At 37.8% G+C, this 13,103-nt stretch overlaps 1 protein-coding gene across 3 annotated transcripts in view; it reads left to right on the top strand.

Annotated features, from left to right (window-relative positions):
• The window catches only part of Smad1 (SMAD family member 1), a 77,592-nt gene that overhangs the window by 21,745 nt on the left and 42,744 nt on the right, over nt 1-13,103 (top strand). For 2 of the 3 annotated variants that reach the window (XM_004868910.4, XM_087193343.1), the window contains exon 2: nt 7,057-7,632. In XM_004868910.4, the coding sequence (XP_004868967.1) occupies nt 7,233-7,632 (400 nt within the window). In that variant the 5' untranslated portion in view covers nt 7,057-7,232. Of the gene's footprint in view, nt 1-829; nt 2,792-7,056; nt 7,633-13,103 lie in introns of those variants that run through there. The other variant, XM_087193344.1, reaches the window with a different exon arrangement.

Below are 13,103 nucleotides of genomic sequence, written 5' to 3' on the forward strand. Positions count from 1 at the left end.
GTATTTTGTTGATATTCAGGATATTCAGACAGTTGGATAATTACATGTTTCTGGATTAGATGAGGCTAAACTGAAGAAAATGCCAATTGTGCATTGACTAATTAGGCTTTCTTTAAATATGAGCAAGTTGCAGCAGTTGAGTATTTTAAAATTTTTTGCGTCTTTTCTTTTTAAGGATGGCTACATAAGTTGCCCAATTAGCCATTTAAAGAGGAGTATTGTAAGAGTGTATTTTTCTTACTTGACTTCTGGTAGCACTAGTAGAAATCCTTTCTTGGCTGAGACTCCATAGGAAAAGCTTCTGAATTTAGAGCCCCATTTTAAACTACATTTTGATTACTTCCAGAACTGTAAATCCAATCAGACTCCTAATAGAATGTGTATGTGACTTGAGCTTATGAATTAATGTGGATTTAGGGAGGGTTTTCTTTTGTAATTGGTAAATCTGGGAAGGCTTTTCAAAAATTTTTATTTTTAATTTTTCACCAGAGAATGTTTGAAAAGTAGAAGATACACTACTAATCTTCCAAACCCACCCATTGTTAATATTTTGTTTCTGCTTTATACTCCATTTTATGTTATGTGTATGGTTTTTTTCCAAATTATTTAGTTTTGTGAACATGATTTTAAGGGCTATATAATATTCCATTGAAAAAAATATATTTTACTTCTATTTCCAATTGTTATATTTCCTTTTTTTTCTATTATAAATCTCTGACAAAATTCTTTGCGTGAACCTTTTTTCCCTTTCCAGTTTTGATTATTTCCTTAGAGTAAATTTGTAAAAGTATGGCAGTTGGAACAAAGATTTTTTTTTTTTTTTTTTTGGTACCAGGGATCGAACTTGGGTCCTTATGTTTGCATAACAGGCAACGAAACCACTGAGCTAAATCCCTGGCCCTAAAGATTGTTATTTTTAAAGACTTCTTGGGATGTTCTTTACTGGATAAATGCTTTTTTTCATCAGTGTTAAGTATTTGTATTTGGACAAGAGGGAAGGAAATCTCTGTTTGCTGACTCATGTTTTTATTTTACACTTTAAACTGATAAGGCCACTTAACTTTAGACATAAACTAAGCCAGGAAGTACAAAAAAGGGACAAAAAAATGAGTTGTCTTGCCAATGCCATAGCACCATGGACTCATCTGTGTTCCTTTTGAGGTAGTTACATGTTTGATGTGTATGTAAAAAATGCTTAGCTCAAAGAGGCAAAACTTGGTCATTAGCTTGCATTTTGTTTCATCTGTGTATGTTTATACACAGAAGTTGTGGTCTTTTCACTTTAATTTTTGCAAGTGGCATGAAGACATTTACTACTCAACGGCCCTTCCCCTTTTCTTTCTCTATGGAGCAGTCTTCCTCAATTGCAGATGCTACTTTGGCTGTCTTTCCAGAATTTAGACCTAATCAAATTGGTGCTCTGTTTAGAAACCTCCCCTTCTCCAGGGCTGAGCTGAATCGGAGCCCTTCACAGTCCTGCCCCTGCCTTTCCAATCATCCTTCCGACGTCCCCACCCAAATCTAACCCTGTGGTTTCTGTTGTGTGTGTCTGTTAGAAATAGCATTTTAGAAAAGTGTTTTAAAAATTCAATAAAATGGGTCCAAATCTTGGCTTTGCCACCTATAGCTGCAAATTTACCTTTGAACAAGATACTCAACTTTTTAATATCTCACTTTTTTTTAACCTGTAAAATGAGGAAAATGATGGTCATTCTGAGTTTGTTGGTAAGATTAAATTGATTAATAGGTGTAAAATGCTTATAGAACAGTGTCTGTCATGAAAAAGCTGTATTGGTTTTTGCAAAATTAAAGCTTGTCTGATATTTTCACCTTGGAAAAACTTCTGAAGTCCCTAGTATTAATTGTTCTCTCTGCTTTCATGTGCTATATTATGTTTATTTAGTCTGTTGAGGTTGCTGTAACAGAATATGTAGACTGGGTGAAATATGTAGAAATTTATTTCTTACGGTCCTTGACGACTGGAAGTCCAACATCAAGGCTTTGGCAGATTAAGTGTCTACAGAGGGCAGCTTCGCCCTGTGGCCTCTCTTACTGTAACCTCCCAAGGTAGAAAGGAGAGATTAGTCTGGGGTCTTTTGTAAGAGCAGTCATCCCATCCCTGCTCTGCCTTCACAATCTAAGTCACCTCCCCAAAGTCCTGTCTCCTAATACTGTCACCTTGGGGGTTTGGATTTCAACATAGGAATTTGGCGCATAAACATTCAGACCATAGCATTGTTTACACTTGTTTCATAGCATTTGTCACGTCGTCTTGGACTCAGTCGGTGGTGTACAAGTACACATAGTACATGGGCCTCCTCTTCTATTCCTTTGCCTGTGGTTGACCTTGCTACAGTCACAACATTTCTTCTGGTGGAGGACTTGGAGCCTAGTAAGACTTCTCAGCACAGGCCTCTAGGTTAGAAAGCAGGTTAGCAACTTGCTTTGTGGGAGTTAGTTGTTTGCATACTGGCTCTTCATTTGAACTCTGAGCTCCTTCAGGAGGTTGGACATCTTTGCCTTGTGTCCCCCGTGTCTAACACAGAGCCAGGGACTTAGTACAGCTTTGTTGAATGTATGTCGTCTTGAATAGCTGAAATAAAGGTCTGGAATAGTGGTGCTTACACACCACCCCCAGCGCAATTGTCTTCTTTTTTGTTTTTTTTTTCTTTGGTACCGGGGATCGAACCCGGGTCCTTGCTCTTGCTCAGCAGGTGGCGAAACCACTGAGCTAAATCCCCGGCCAACAATTGTCTTCTGTAACAGACTCTCATCAGAGTTCGGAATAGCCGTAAGTGATTTTGATATAAACTTAACCCTTCTATTTGAAAATCACTGGTTAAAATATTTAACAGCTATTTTCAGAGTAGAAGAAAAGGACCTTTAGAACAGGAAGAAATATAGATCCTCCATGAATTATTACTAGAGGGCTAGAAAAAAGTTGTCTTTCTTGTTCTTTTAAAAAACTAATCTTTAGCAAAGAGTAAATTTACATATCAGTGGGTGCACTCTGTCCAAGTGTGAGTTTTGTAATAGCATGGTTTTGATTTCTTTCCTTTTCTGTTAAAAACCAAACAAGATCAGCTTCAGAATAACTAGTAAATTTGAGTTTAGTTCTTTAAAAATTTTACTCCCTGTAGCAGTGGTGGTGAACCTTTAGAACTTTAGATGATAAACAGCCTGCTGTGGCATGCCTACCATAGGTTCGCCACCACTGCCCGATAGCCTACTAAAGTTGAACCTCCACACCTGGTCTTCTAAGTTCTTCAGGAAGCAAAGTTGTTTGTCAAATGTTTCTTGAGAATATGCTGTGTGCATGCTAGTATTGAGCTAGGCTCTAGAGAAAGGAAAATAGAGCTCCTCTGTCATTTTCCTCTAGTGAGGAAGACAGATGTGTATATTATCACAGTATAGCCATACATACACAATATACTGTGACGTATTTATAAGCATTATCTTTTAAAATTTGAGGATCAGTCATGATTTTTCCCATTTTATTTGTTATTGTTAGCTGTGTCTTCTTTTTTGTTCAGTCTTGCTATGGATTTAGGTTTATATGATTTTACTAATATTTTCAAAGAATGAACTATGATTATACAAAACTTTCTCTAGTATACTTCTAAAGTTTCTGCTGTCTTTTCTATAGTACTTGTTTTGGGTTTAATTTACTGGTTTTCCCCCTTGCAATATACACCTACGAGAATGTTAATTTTCAGCTTTTTCCTAATGCATGCATGTCAGCTCTAAATTTTCCTCTAGTTATGGTTGAAGCCACATTGTACAATTTTCGGTGTCACATTTTTGTAATCATTCAGTTAAAAATGTTTTTTTCCCACTGTAATTTCTTTGACTCATGGGTTAAACAAGTGTGATTATTTACAATAACAATATTTTTATTGATTTCTTAGTTGTACTAAGACCACATGATCTTGTTATTCTATATAATTTTATTTCTTTGATACATGTTGAGGTTTGCTTTATATATGGTCAATTTGGGTAAGTATTCCATATATATTTGAAAGTATTATGTATTCTGCCATTATTGGGTACCAGTGATTTGTGTACATGAGTTTGATTGAGTTTTTAAACATGTTACTCTTCTGTAGCTATCAATTTTTGTTTATTTTTTCATTTACTATATCTCCCAGAAGGATTTTATGGGTTTGCCTGTTTTTCATTTTAATTCTTTCAGTTTTTGTTTTATGTATATGGAGACTAATATCACATAAAAATGTGGGATTATGGTGTCTACATGGGTAGATCAGTTACTCTAACATTTCTTAATTTCTGGTATGTTTCCTCCTTTAAAGACTTTGAATAGATAGCTACGTTGGCCTTTTGGTCAGAGGGTACATCATGTATCTTTTCCTATTGTGCTTCCCTCTATTTAATTGGTGTCTTTTATAAATTAGGTGGTGTTTCCCATCCCCAACTCCATCATCTGTCATATTTTAATCTATTTATATTTAAGTAATTATTGGTACTTTTGAGATTAATTTAAATTTTATTTCCTATTTGTCTTATCTCTTATTTTCTCCTTTATTGTCCTTATAGTCTTTGGATTACTCATAGTTATAAGAATTCCATATTTTTACTTTATTAGCTTGCTGTAGTTTTTATTTTATTTATTTATTTATTTATTTATTTGGTACCAGGGATCGAACTCAGGACCTTGTGCTTATGAGGCAGGCGGCAGCACCACTGAGCTAAATCCCCAGGCCTATAGCTTGCTGTAGTTTTAAAATTATTCTTTCACTTGTTGCTATATTATTACATGAATTCACAAATTAATGCTTTATGATGGCCTGGATGAAACAGGAACCTTAGAACACTAACTTATGGTTTTTTTTTTGCTTCTTTTACTTTCAGCCATTATTTTAATTTTCCATCTATTTTAGGCATGATAAAACATTTTCTATTATAGTTTTGTATAATTAGTATTCTTTAAGCTTAACCTTTATTTACTCTTAAGGAGCACTGTTGTTTTGTTTGTTTTTTGTTTGTGTTTGATTTATAGTCCCTAAAATCTTTTTCCTGCAGCCTGAAGAGTTCCTGTTTATATTTTTCTTTTAGTGCCAATCTACTGGAAACCTGTTCTCTCTGAATTTGCTTGTTAGAGAACATCTTTATTTCATAAGGATTTCTGCAGGGATTTTTTTCCCTCCCCTTCCAGGGTAGAATTCTAAGTTATCAATTATTTATTTACCCTTGGTATGCTACAGATGTTATTTCATTGCTTCCTTTCTTTCTGTTGAAATGTCAGCTTCCAACCTTACTAAAGAGAAGGTAAAGTGTGTCGTCCCCCACCCTGTACTAGGGATTGAAACCATGGCTCTCACACTGATATACATCCTTCTTTTTTAGCTTTTATTTTGAGACAGGATCTCGCTACATCACTAAATTTCGAGGCAGGGCTTGAACTTATGATCCTCCTGTCTCAGCCTCCCAGTCTCAGCTAGCATTACAGGTGTGGGCCACCATACCTGTGTCTTTTTTAAAGATTTTTGTCTTAGTTTTTCAGCAATTTGTGATAGACACATTAAAACTTCTAAGTTTTGTTGTTGTTGTAATATGTATCTTTTTGGGGCTTTATGGGGATTCACGATTGCATGACTAGAGTGTCTTAGCAATTTTGAAAACCCTTGGCCAGAGACTGAACATACTGCTTCAGCCACAGTCTTCTTTCTTCCTCTGTGACTTCAGTTACAAGGCACTAGACCTTTTTGGCATATCTATTACATCTAATCAGTTGTTTTCTTTATATTCCTTTTAAAAAAAATCTTCCTTTAGTGTGAACAGTTTTTACTGATCTTTCAGTTCACTAATCTATTTCCTACTTTAGCTAACTTACTGCTTAGACCTTATAAAGTCTTCATTAGTTACTGTATTTTTCAGTTCAAGAATTTGTAGTTCATTCTTTTGTATGTATTCTGGTTCTCTCCTGGAATCCTCAGTCTTGACTTCTGTTTCCTTGGCTTATTAATCAATAATTGTTAATACTTTAAAATTTGTATCTAGACCACCTCTTAGGTCTGTGTCCGTGCTTTTTTACTTTGGTCATTTGGTCCCTTCTTCTGTATGCCTGGTAGCTTTTGGTTAGTGCTGTATATTGTGTGTGTATGGGGGGATTGCAGAAGCTAACTATGGTGCTCTCTCCCTGTCAGGGTTTTATTGGCAAGCTGCTGGAGGGTGATACCCATCACTTTGATCCAGTCTAGGACTGAGGTGCTTCTAGGCCAAGTGTCAGTGTTTGTAACGACTGGTCCATCACAGTTTTGCCCTTGTCTTAGGGCATACCCTTCAAGAGACTCAACCAAAATCCTAAATATTCACCAGGGCTCCTCTCTTGGCAGGCCATCAACTCTAGATTTTTAAAAAAAAATCGAGGGGTGTTTATGTTGTTTTGGTGTCCTCAGCACTGGAGACTACTGGAAGCTCTGCTTAGATTTGTTAGCTTTTAGTCTCTTACTAGCCACTTTGTTCTTGACTATGACATCCTTGGCTGCTTATGGGACAGGCATTGGGAAAAGTAGTGAAGAATGTTCGGCTCACTTCTTTCCTTATCCTTTCTTTAGGAACTTGGCTTTTTACATTTCTAATTTTTTTTCTTAGCTGCTCTTTGATGCCTTTCAAAAACTGACCGTTTATTTTCCAGTTGGTTGGTTTAGGAAAAGGCTCGTCTGATAGGCGCTACTCCGTCTCAGGCAGAGTTCTCTTCTAAGACCACCAGTCCCGTTACAGTCCAGCCCCACTCTCATGACCTAGCACCCGGAATTACTTCCTTAAAGATTATTTGTCCCAGTACCGTCACGCTGGGGGGTAGGGCTTCAGTATATAAATCTGGAGGGAACACAGTGGCATGCTACACTACAGATGCCAGGTGCTCCTCAACTCAGGATGGGACTGTGTCCTTGTAAACCCATTCCAAAGTCAAAAATTCATAGTCATAAGCTAGGGACCATCTGTACACAAAAGTACTTAGTTACCTGGCACAGAGTAATTAATTATGGTTGTGGGAAGAGGTGATTTTAAACATTTTTCTCTCCTTTTTTCTAGGTGCTGACCCTGGGTTACTTTACAGAAGACTAGAAATGACAATTTCTACTTTACAGGACTCCAGACTAAGAAGCTAAAGAGAAGCCTATGTAAATAACTGTCGCCTCTCCTGCTGTCCTTTTTCGTTTGAAGACCCTTTGTTTCACATATCTGAGGAGTTTATAACTAGTACCATTATGAATGTGACAAGTTTATTTTCCTTCACAAGCCCAGCTGTGAAGAGACTTCTTGGGTGGAAACAGGGTGATGAAGAAGAAAAATGGGCAGAGAAAGCTGTTGATGCTTTGGTGAAAAAACTGAAGAAAAAGAAAGGTGCCATGGAGGAACTTGAAAAGGCTTTGAGCTGCCCAGGGCAACCAAGTAACTGTGTCACCATTCCCCGCTCGCTGGATGGCAGGCTGCAGGTGTCCCACCGGAAGGGACTGCCTCACGTCATTTACTGCCGTGTGTGGCGCTGGCCTGATCTTCAGAGCCACCATGAACTAAAACCACTGGAGTGCTGCGAATTTCCTTTTGGTTCCAAGCAGAAGGAGGTCTGCATCAACCCCTACCACTATAAGCGAGTAGAAAGCCCTGGTGAGTGAGTCCGTCTATGTTGATGTACTTTGTATGCCAATAGAACTGTGTTGTCTCAAACCAAATAAGTTCTTTCTTTTTTTTTAGTTGTAATTCCAAAATACTTGGGGGAAAGTGTGTGCGCGCGCGCATGTGGTGCATGTGTGTGTGTATGTGTGTATGTAAGAGAGAGGGCGTTAGCTTTCCATTGCTAGAACAAATATCTGTGAGAATCAGCTTACAAAGAGAAGAGGTTTCTTTTGGCTCACAGCTTTGGAGGTGTCCATCCATGGCCAGTTGTCCCCGTTGCTTTTGGGCCTGTGGCCAGGTAGCATATCATGGTGTGGAGCATGTAGCAGAGCAAAGTGTGCAGCAGAGCAAAGAGAAGAGGAGGGAGCTGGGGTCCCATGATGCCCTTCAAGGGAGTACTCCTAGTGACCTGACTTCCCTCCCGCTAGGCCCTATCTCTTAAAGGTGCCACCCTGGGAAAGAAACCATTTTACAGCACAGCACTTTTTTTCATCTCTAGTGGAATTTTGCTGTGGTGTATTTCTTGTGGAGGATGTGAAGGAAGTATGTTCTATTGTAAAACCATTTGATGAAATTATTTTGTAAAGTATTCCTAGCTTTTACACTTATGGCCTTTTGGGGGTGTATAGTAAAAGTTTATATTGTTGGTCCTCCATATGTGTGGATTTCTGCATCCATTCATGGAACTAACTGGGAACTGAAAATATTCAGAAGGAAAAAGGTTGTACATGCACAGTATAGACAACATTTTTCTGCTCATTAGTTTCTAAACAAGAGTGTAACTGTTTACTTAGCATTTATGTTATATTAGGTGTTATAAATAATTCAGGGATTATTTAAACTCTAGGGGAGGATTGTGTAGGTGATATGCAAGTACTCCATCACTTACATAAGGGACTTAAGCATCTGCAGATTATAGTGTCTGAGGGAGGCTTGGAACCAGTCTCTCATGGGTGTGGATGGACAACTATATTTTTTAGTTTGAGAAGTGTTCTTCCCTTTAAGTTAGAATCCACATTCAAGACAAATCAATTGGAAAGTGATTAGATAATGAAACATTTAAATATCTCTTCACCTTGGAACCAGTTTTGTTAATGTATTGCTATTAATATACGAATTAATACTAATTAATTGCCTAGTGGTTACTGAGAGTTTACAAATATGGATGTGCACTGAGATCACGTGGCTTCCCTCAAAGGAATCCTGATCCTGGGATAGTGTACTAATCTGTGTTTTTAACAAGTTCTTCAGGTATCGCTGATGTTGGTGATGTAGCTATTGGAGATTGGTATTTGGGAACTACTGAGCTAAATCATGTAATAACATGCTTTTTAACCACTTACCAGTCCAATTATTTACATACAAGAAGACAAAAAATTGTATATATTTTTTAAATTTTTACAAGGTAATATAACCGGAAATATAAAAATGATAATTTTATCAAACTTATTCAGTGATTTTTCTGTGTGTTCTGTGTCTTAAAATATTCAACACCTGCCTGGGCATCGCTCAGAATAGTACATAAACAAACGCGCTGCTTAAGTGACACTTGGGGTAAACTGTTAAGTGGTTAAATAAAAGGCATTCCTTAGTTTTGTAAAATATTTAAGACACAGAAAGCATTTAAAGACTAGGGAATGATTTACAAACACCTTTGTATTCACCGCTCGGTTTAAGAAATAAAAGATTTATACTTAAACTGAAACCCTTGGTTGTATGCCTCAACCCCATTTCCTTCAGTAACCACAATTTTCATTTGCTATCTCTCATTCCCATCCAAATTGAATATTGTTACTATTATATGTGTATAAATCCATGACAATGCATATTTTGTATATTTTAAGATATTATGGAACAATACTAGAATTTTTCCTTGTACAACTTATATTCATTCAACATTATATTTTTGTGATTCTGGATTATACATTTTAGGATTACATTGTTTAATTCTATGAAAAACCCATTGGGTATTTACTGAAATTTCATTGATTTCATTTGAGGAAGACCGATGCTATTATGTTCTTGAGCATACTATTTAGTATTCTTTTCTCCATACAGTTCTTGCATATCTTTTCTTAGATTTATTTCTAGATTGAATTCTCTTCACTAGTTCCAATATAGACTTTTTTTCTACTTGTTATACCAAATATGATATACTGTAGTTATTTGTTTGTTTTTTAGAAAAAGCTCAATATAGGGACATATGGTCCTCTTCTTAGCCAGAAACCGAAATAGACCTAAGCATTTTGGAGAATAAACAGCAGAGTATAAGTAATATGTAAAAACAGGCTTATTCAGGTAGATGATGTTTTGATCTTAATTGTGACTTTCAGGGGTACATTTTAGGGGAAGATTTTAATCCTGCACAAATCACAAAACTTTACTGCCCGCCAAGTTAGTACCTGTGTGTCAGACATCTGGAAAGTAGGAGCCTTTTGACATGAAAAGTACCCTGCAGCCGAGATTCGCCATTCGAGCACACTGTGGATGTGTCTTCTCCATCCACCCGTCCCTCCCCATGCCAGTCTTCCAGTACTGTAGTTCACTTTGCCCTGCAGCAGTCGCCTCCCGACTGCGCACCCCTTTAGTTCTGTAATCTACTCTGCAGAAAGTGGTCCTCTTGGATGCAGGCACGATCCTGTCCTCCTGTTTCCCATTGCCCTTGGACAGTTGTAGATAGAGCTCTGCAGCTGTGGCTTCTGACTCCTCTCTTGGCTTCCTTTCCACTCTTCATGGGTGGTGTGCTTGAGCTCTATGGAAACCCTCCATGCCCTTTCCTTCCGCTCTTCCCTCCTCCCTCTGCCCAGCTCACTCTTCTTTCTTTGTGTTTAAACTTAATGGAGGCCAGTGTCATTGGAAAACCTTTCTTGATGCCTCCTTTGCTTTCTCCAAGGTAGGTTATGTCTTTCTCATTGCAGCCTGAGTTTCTTTCATAATGTTCTTCATGGCTGCAGTTACTGTTCTGTCGACCTTCTCTGCTAGGAAGAGACCAAAGGCCCATGGAGGCAAGGACGTGTGTGTTACTAAAATCTCTGTTCTTAGCAGCTCCCACAGTTCAGTAAATTTTTGCCATTAAATACAGTGCTGGTTATAATTTATCTTGTTTGGTCATTTGTCCGTTCTATAGAGAATTTTCAGTTTGTTCCCTTTGACCATCCTTTGGTCATTCCATTGCTGTTTACTGACACCTCTGACCCAAGATAAAAAGACCAGAACTGAGACCATTTTGTTACTCTTAATAACTTACATGCTCTAATAAAAGCTTTGACAGGAAGGAGATGGAAAACTGGCTAAAATATGCATTTTGAGACTTTACAAATATCATTTCTGTACTCAAGACTCTACTCTTACCTCTTCTCTACTCAAGAATTTTATGAGCCATGCATAGAACAGCTCTAGAAAACTTTTAAGACCAAAGGTAAGATATACTTAATTTGAACACATCAGGAGTTATTTATATCCTTTCGTACTGGGGAGTGGCTGATGTGAGAATGGGAGCAAATGGACTTTTTTTTTCTTATTATTGGTACTGGGGATCAAACTGAGGCAGGCGGCAGGACCACTGAGCTAAATCCCTGGCCCCAGCAAATGGACTCTTTTGTAGACAACACTCTGAAGCAGCCTCCATTTCTCATGGGGAGAGGCTGTGCTGAAACAGCCCCTCTACCTCCCAGAATTGAATAGATTTTTTCTCTCTGTGAGAGCTACATGGAGCACACCTGGGTATTTCTGTGAAGCAGGAAAAAGGGCATCTAGAATTCTGAGCTACAGATACACAGTTCAACAATGAATTACTTTGAACTGCATAAATATTTTATCTCAAGGCACTTCAAAGACCAGTATAGCAGTTTAAGCACAAGATAGTTAGGTCTTCCAAATTCGGTGTTATATACCGAGTTCCTGACAATTCATGAGGGAAAAAAAACCAAATCTTGATTATCTAGACAGTTTAATTTTCATACTGTGGCCTCCAGAATAGTAGCATCACTGTCACCTCAGAGTTTGTTAGAAGTGCAGATTTTTAAACTAACAAATAATTGTGTATATTCATAGGGTGCAGTATGATGTTTCAACATATGTATACATCATGGAATGATCACATTAGGCTAACATACTTACCACCATCCATACTTGTCATTTCTTTGTGGTGGTAATATGTAAAATCTCTTTATCAGTTTTGAAATTTATAATACATTATTGACTGTAGTCATCATGCTGTGTAAGAGGACACCAGAACTATTCCTCCTAACTGATACTTTGTACCTTTTGACCAGTATCTCTCCTCCCCCTCTCCTTCAGCCTCCAGCAACCACTGTTCTACTCTCTGCTTCTGCGTTCAGTTTCTTTTTTTTTTTGTATTAAATTCTTTTATTGGTACATTGTAGGTATACAACACAGTTACATTTCTCATTGGGAATTGTACCTTTACATAATGCATCTTGGTTCTTATTTTTTCCCCATTCCTAGCCCTCCCTTCACCCCCTCCACCCTTCCCTATTTACAAAGACTTTATTTCCATTTTTTCCATTTCTCATCATTTTTTCCTTTCCCTTCTTTCCTTTCCCCTGCCCCTCCCACTACCCCTACCCCTTTGGACCTTTTCTTCCTATTTTGCATTATCGATTATTCATTCTAATCATTGGTACATTTTAGGTATACAATATAATGACATTCATCATTGGAAATTTGCACCTTTACATAGTCTCTCTTGCTTCTTATTTTTCACCCTTGCCCAGCCCTCCCTTCAACCCCTCCAGTCCTCCCTATTTACAAAGATTATGTTCCTATTTTTCCATTTTCTCATATTAATCCCATTCCCTTCTATCCTTTCCCCTAGCCCTCCCACTTCCTTCCCCTTTGTCCCTTTTCTTCCTATTTCACATGACCTACATTTAGTCCTTATTTACACTTTCAGTTTCTCACACCAGAGAAACTCTTCGGTATTTACACATATGTGTCCTATTGATTTCACTTAAGAATATTGCCTCAGTGTGCATCCACTTAGCTATAAATGTCTCTAATTTCTCATTTTTTATGGCTGAGTAGTACTCCATTTTATTAAAAAAACCCCACATTTTCTTTATCCAGTCTCCAGTTGATGGGCATTTGGGCTGTTTCCAAGTTTTAGTTATTACAAACTGTGCTGCTGTGAACATGGGTGCACATATATCACTGTGGTATGATTCTTCTGATTCTTTGGGGAAGATCCCCAGCAGTGGAATAGCTGGATCAAATGGGACTTCCAGTCCTAGTTCTTTGAGGTATCTCCATACTGATTTCCACAGTGCTTGCACCAGTCTACACTCCCACCAGCAGTGGAGCAGGGTTCCTCTTTCCCCACAGCCCCGCCAGCATTTGTTATTGGTTGATTTCATAATAGCAGCCATTCTTTCTGGGGTGAGGTGGAATCTCAGCGTTGTTTTCATTTGCATCTCTCGAATGACCAGTGATGTTGAACATTT

This window comes from Heterocephalus glaber, unplaced genomic scaffold, assembly GCF_053883595.1.
Source record: "Heterocephalus glaber isolate CG9 unplaced genomic scaffold, H.glaber_assembly_v1.0 deba00001587, whole genome shotgun sequence".
Classification (NCBI taxonomy): Eukaryota; Metazoa; Chordata; class Mammalia; order Rodentia; family Bathyergidae; genus Heterocephalus; species Heterocephalus glaber.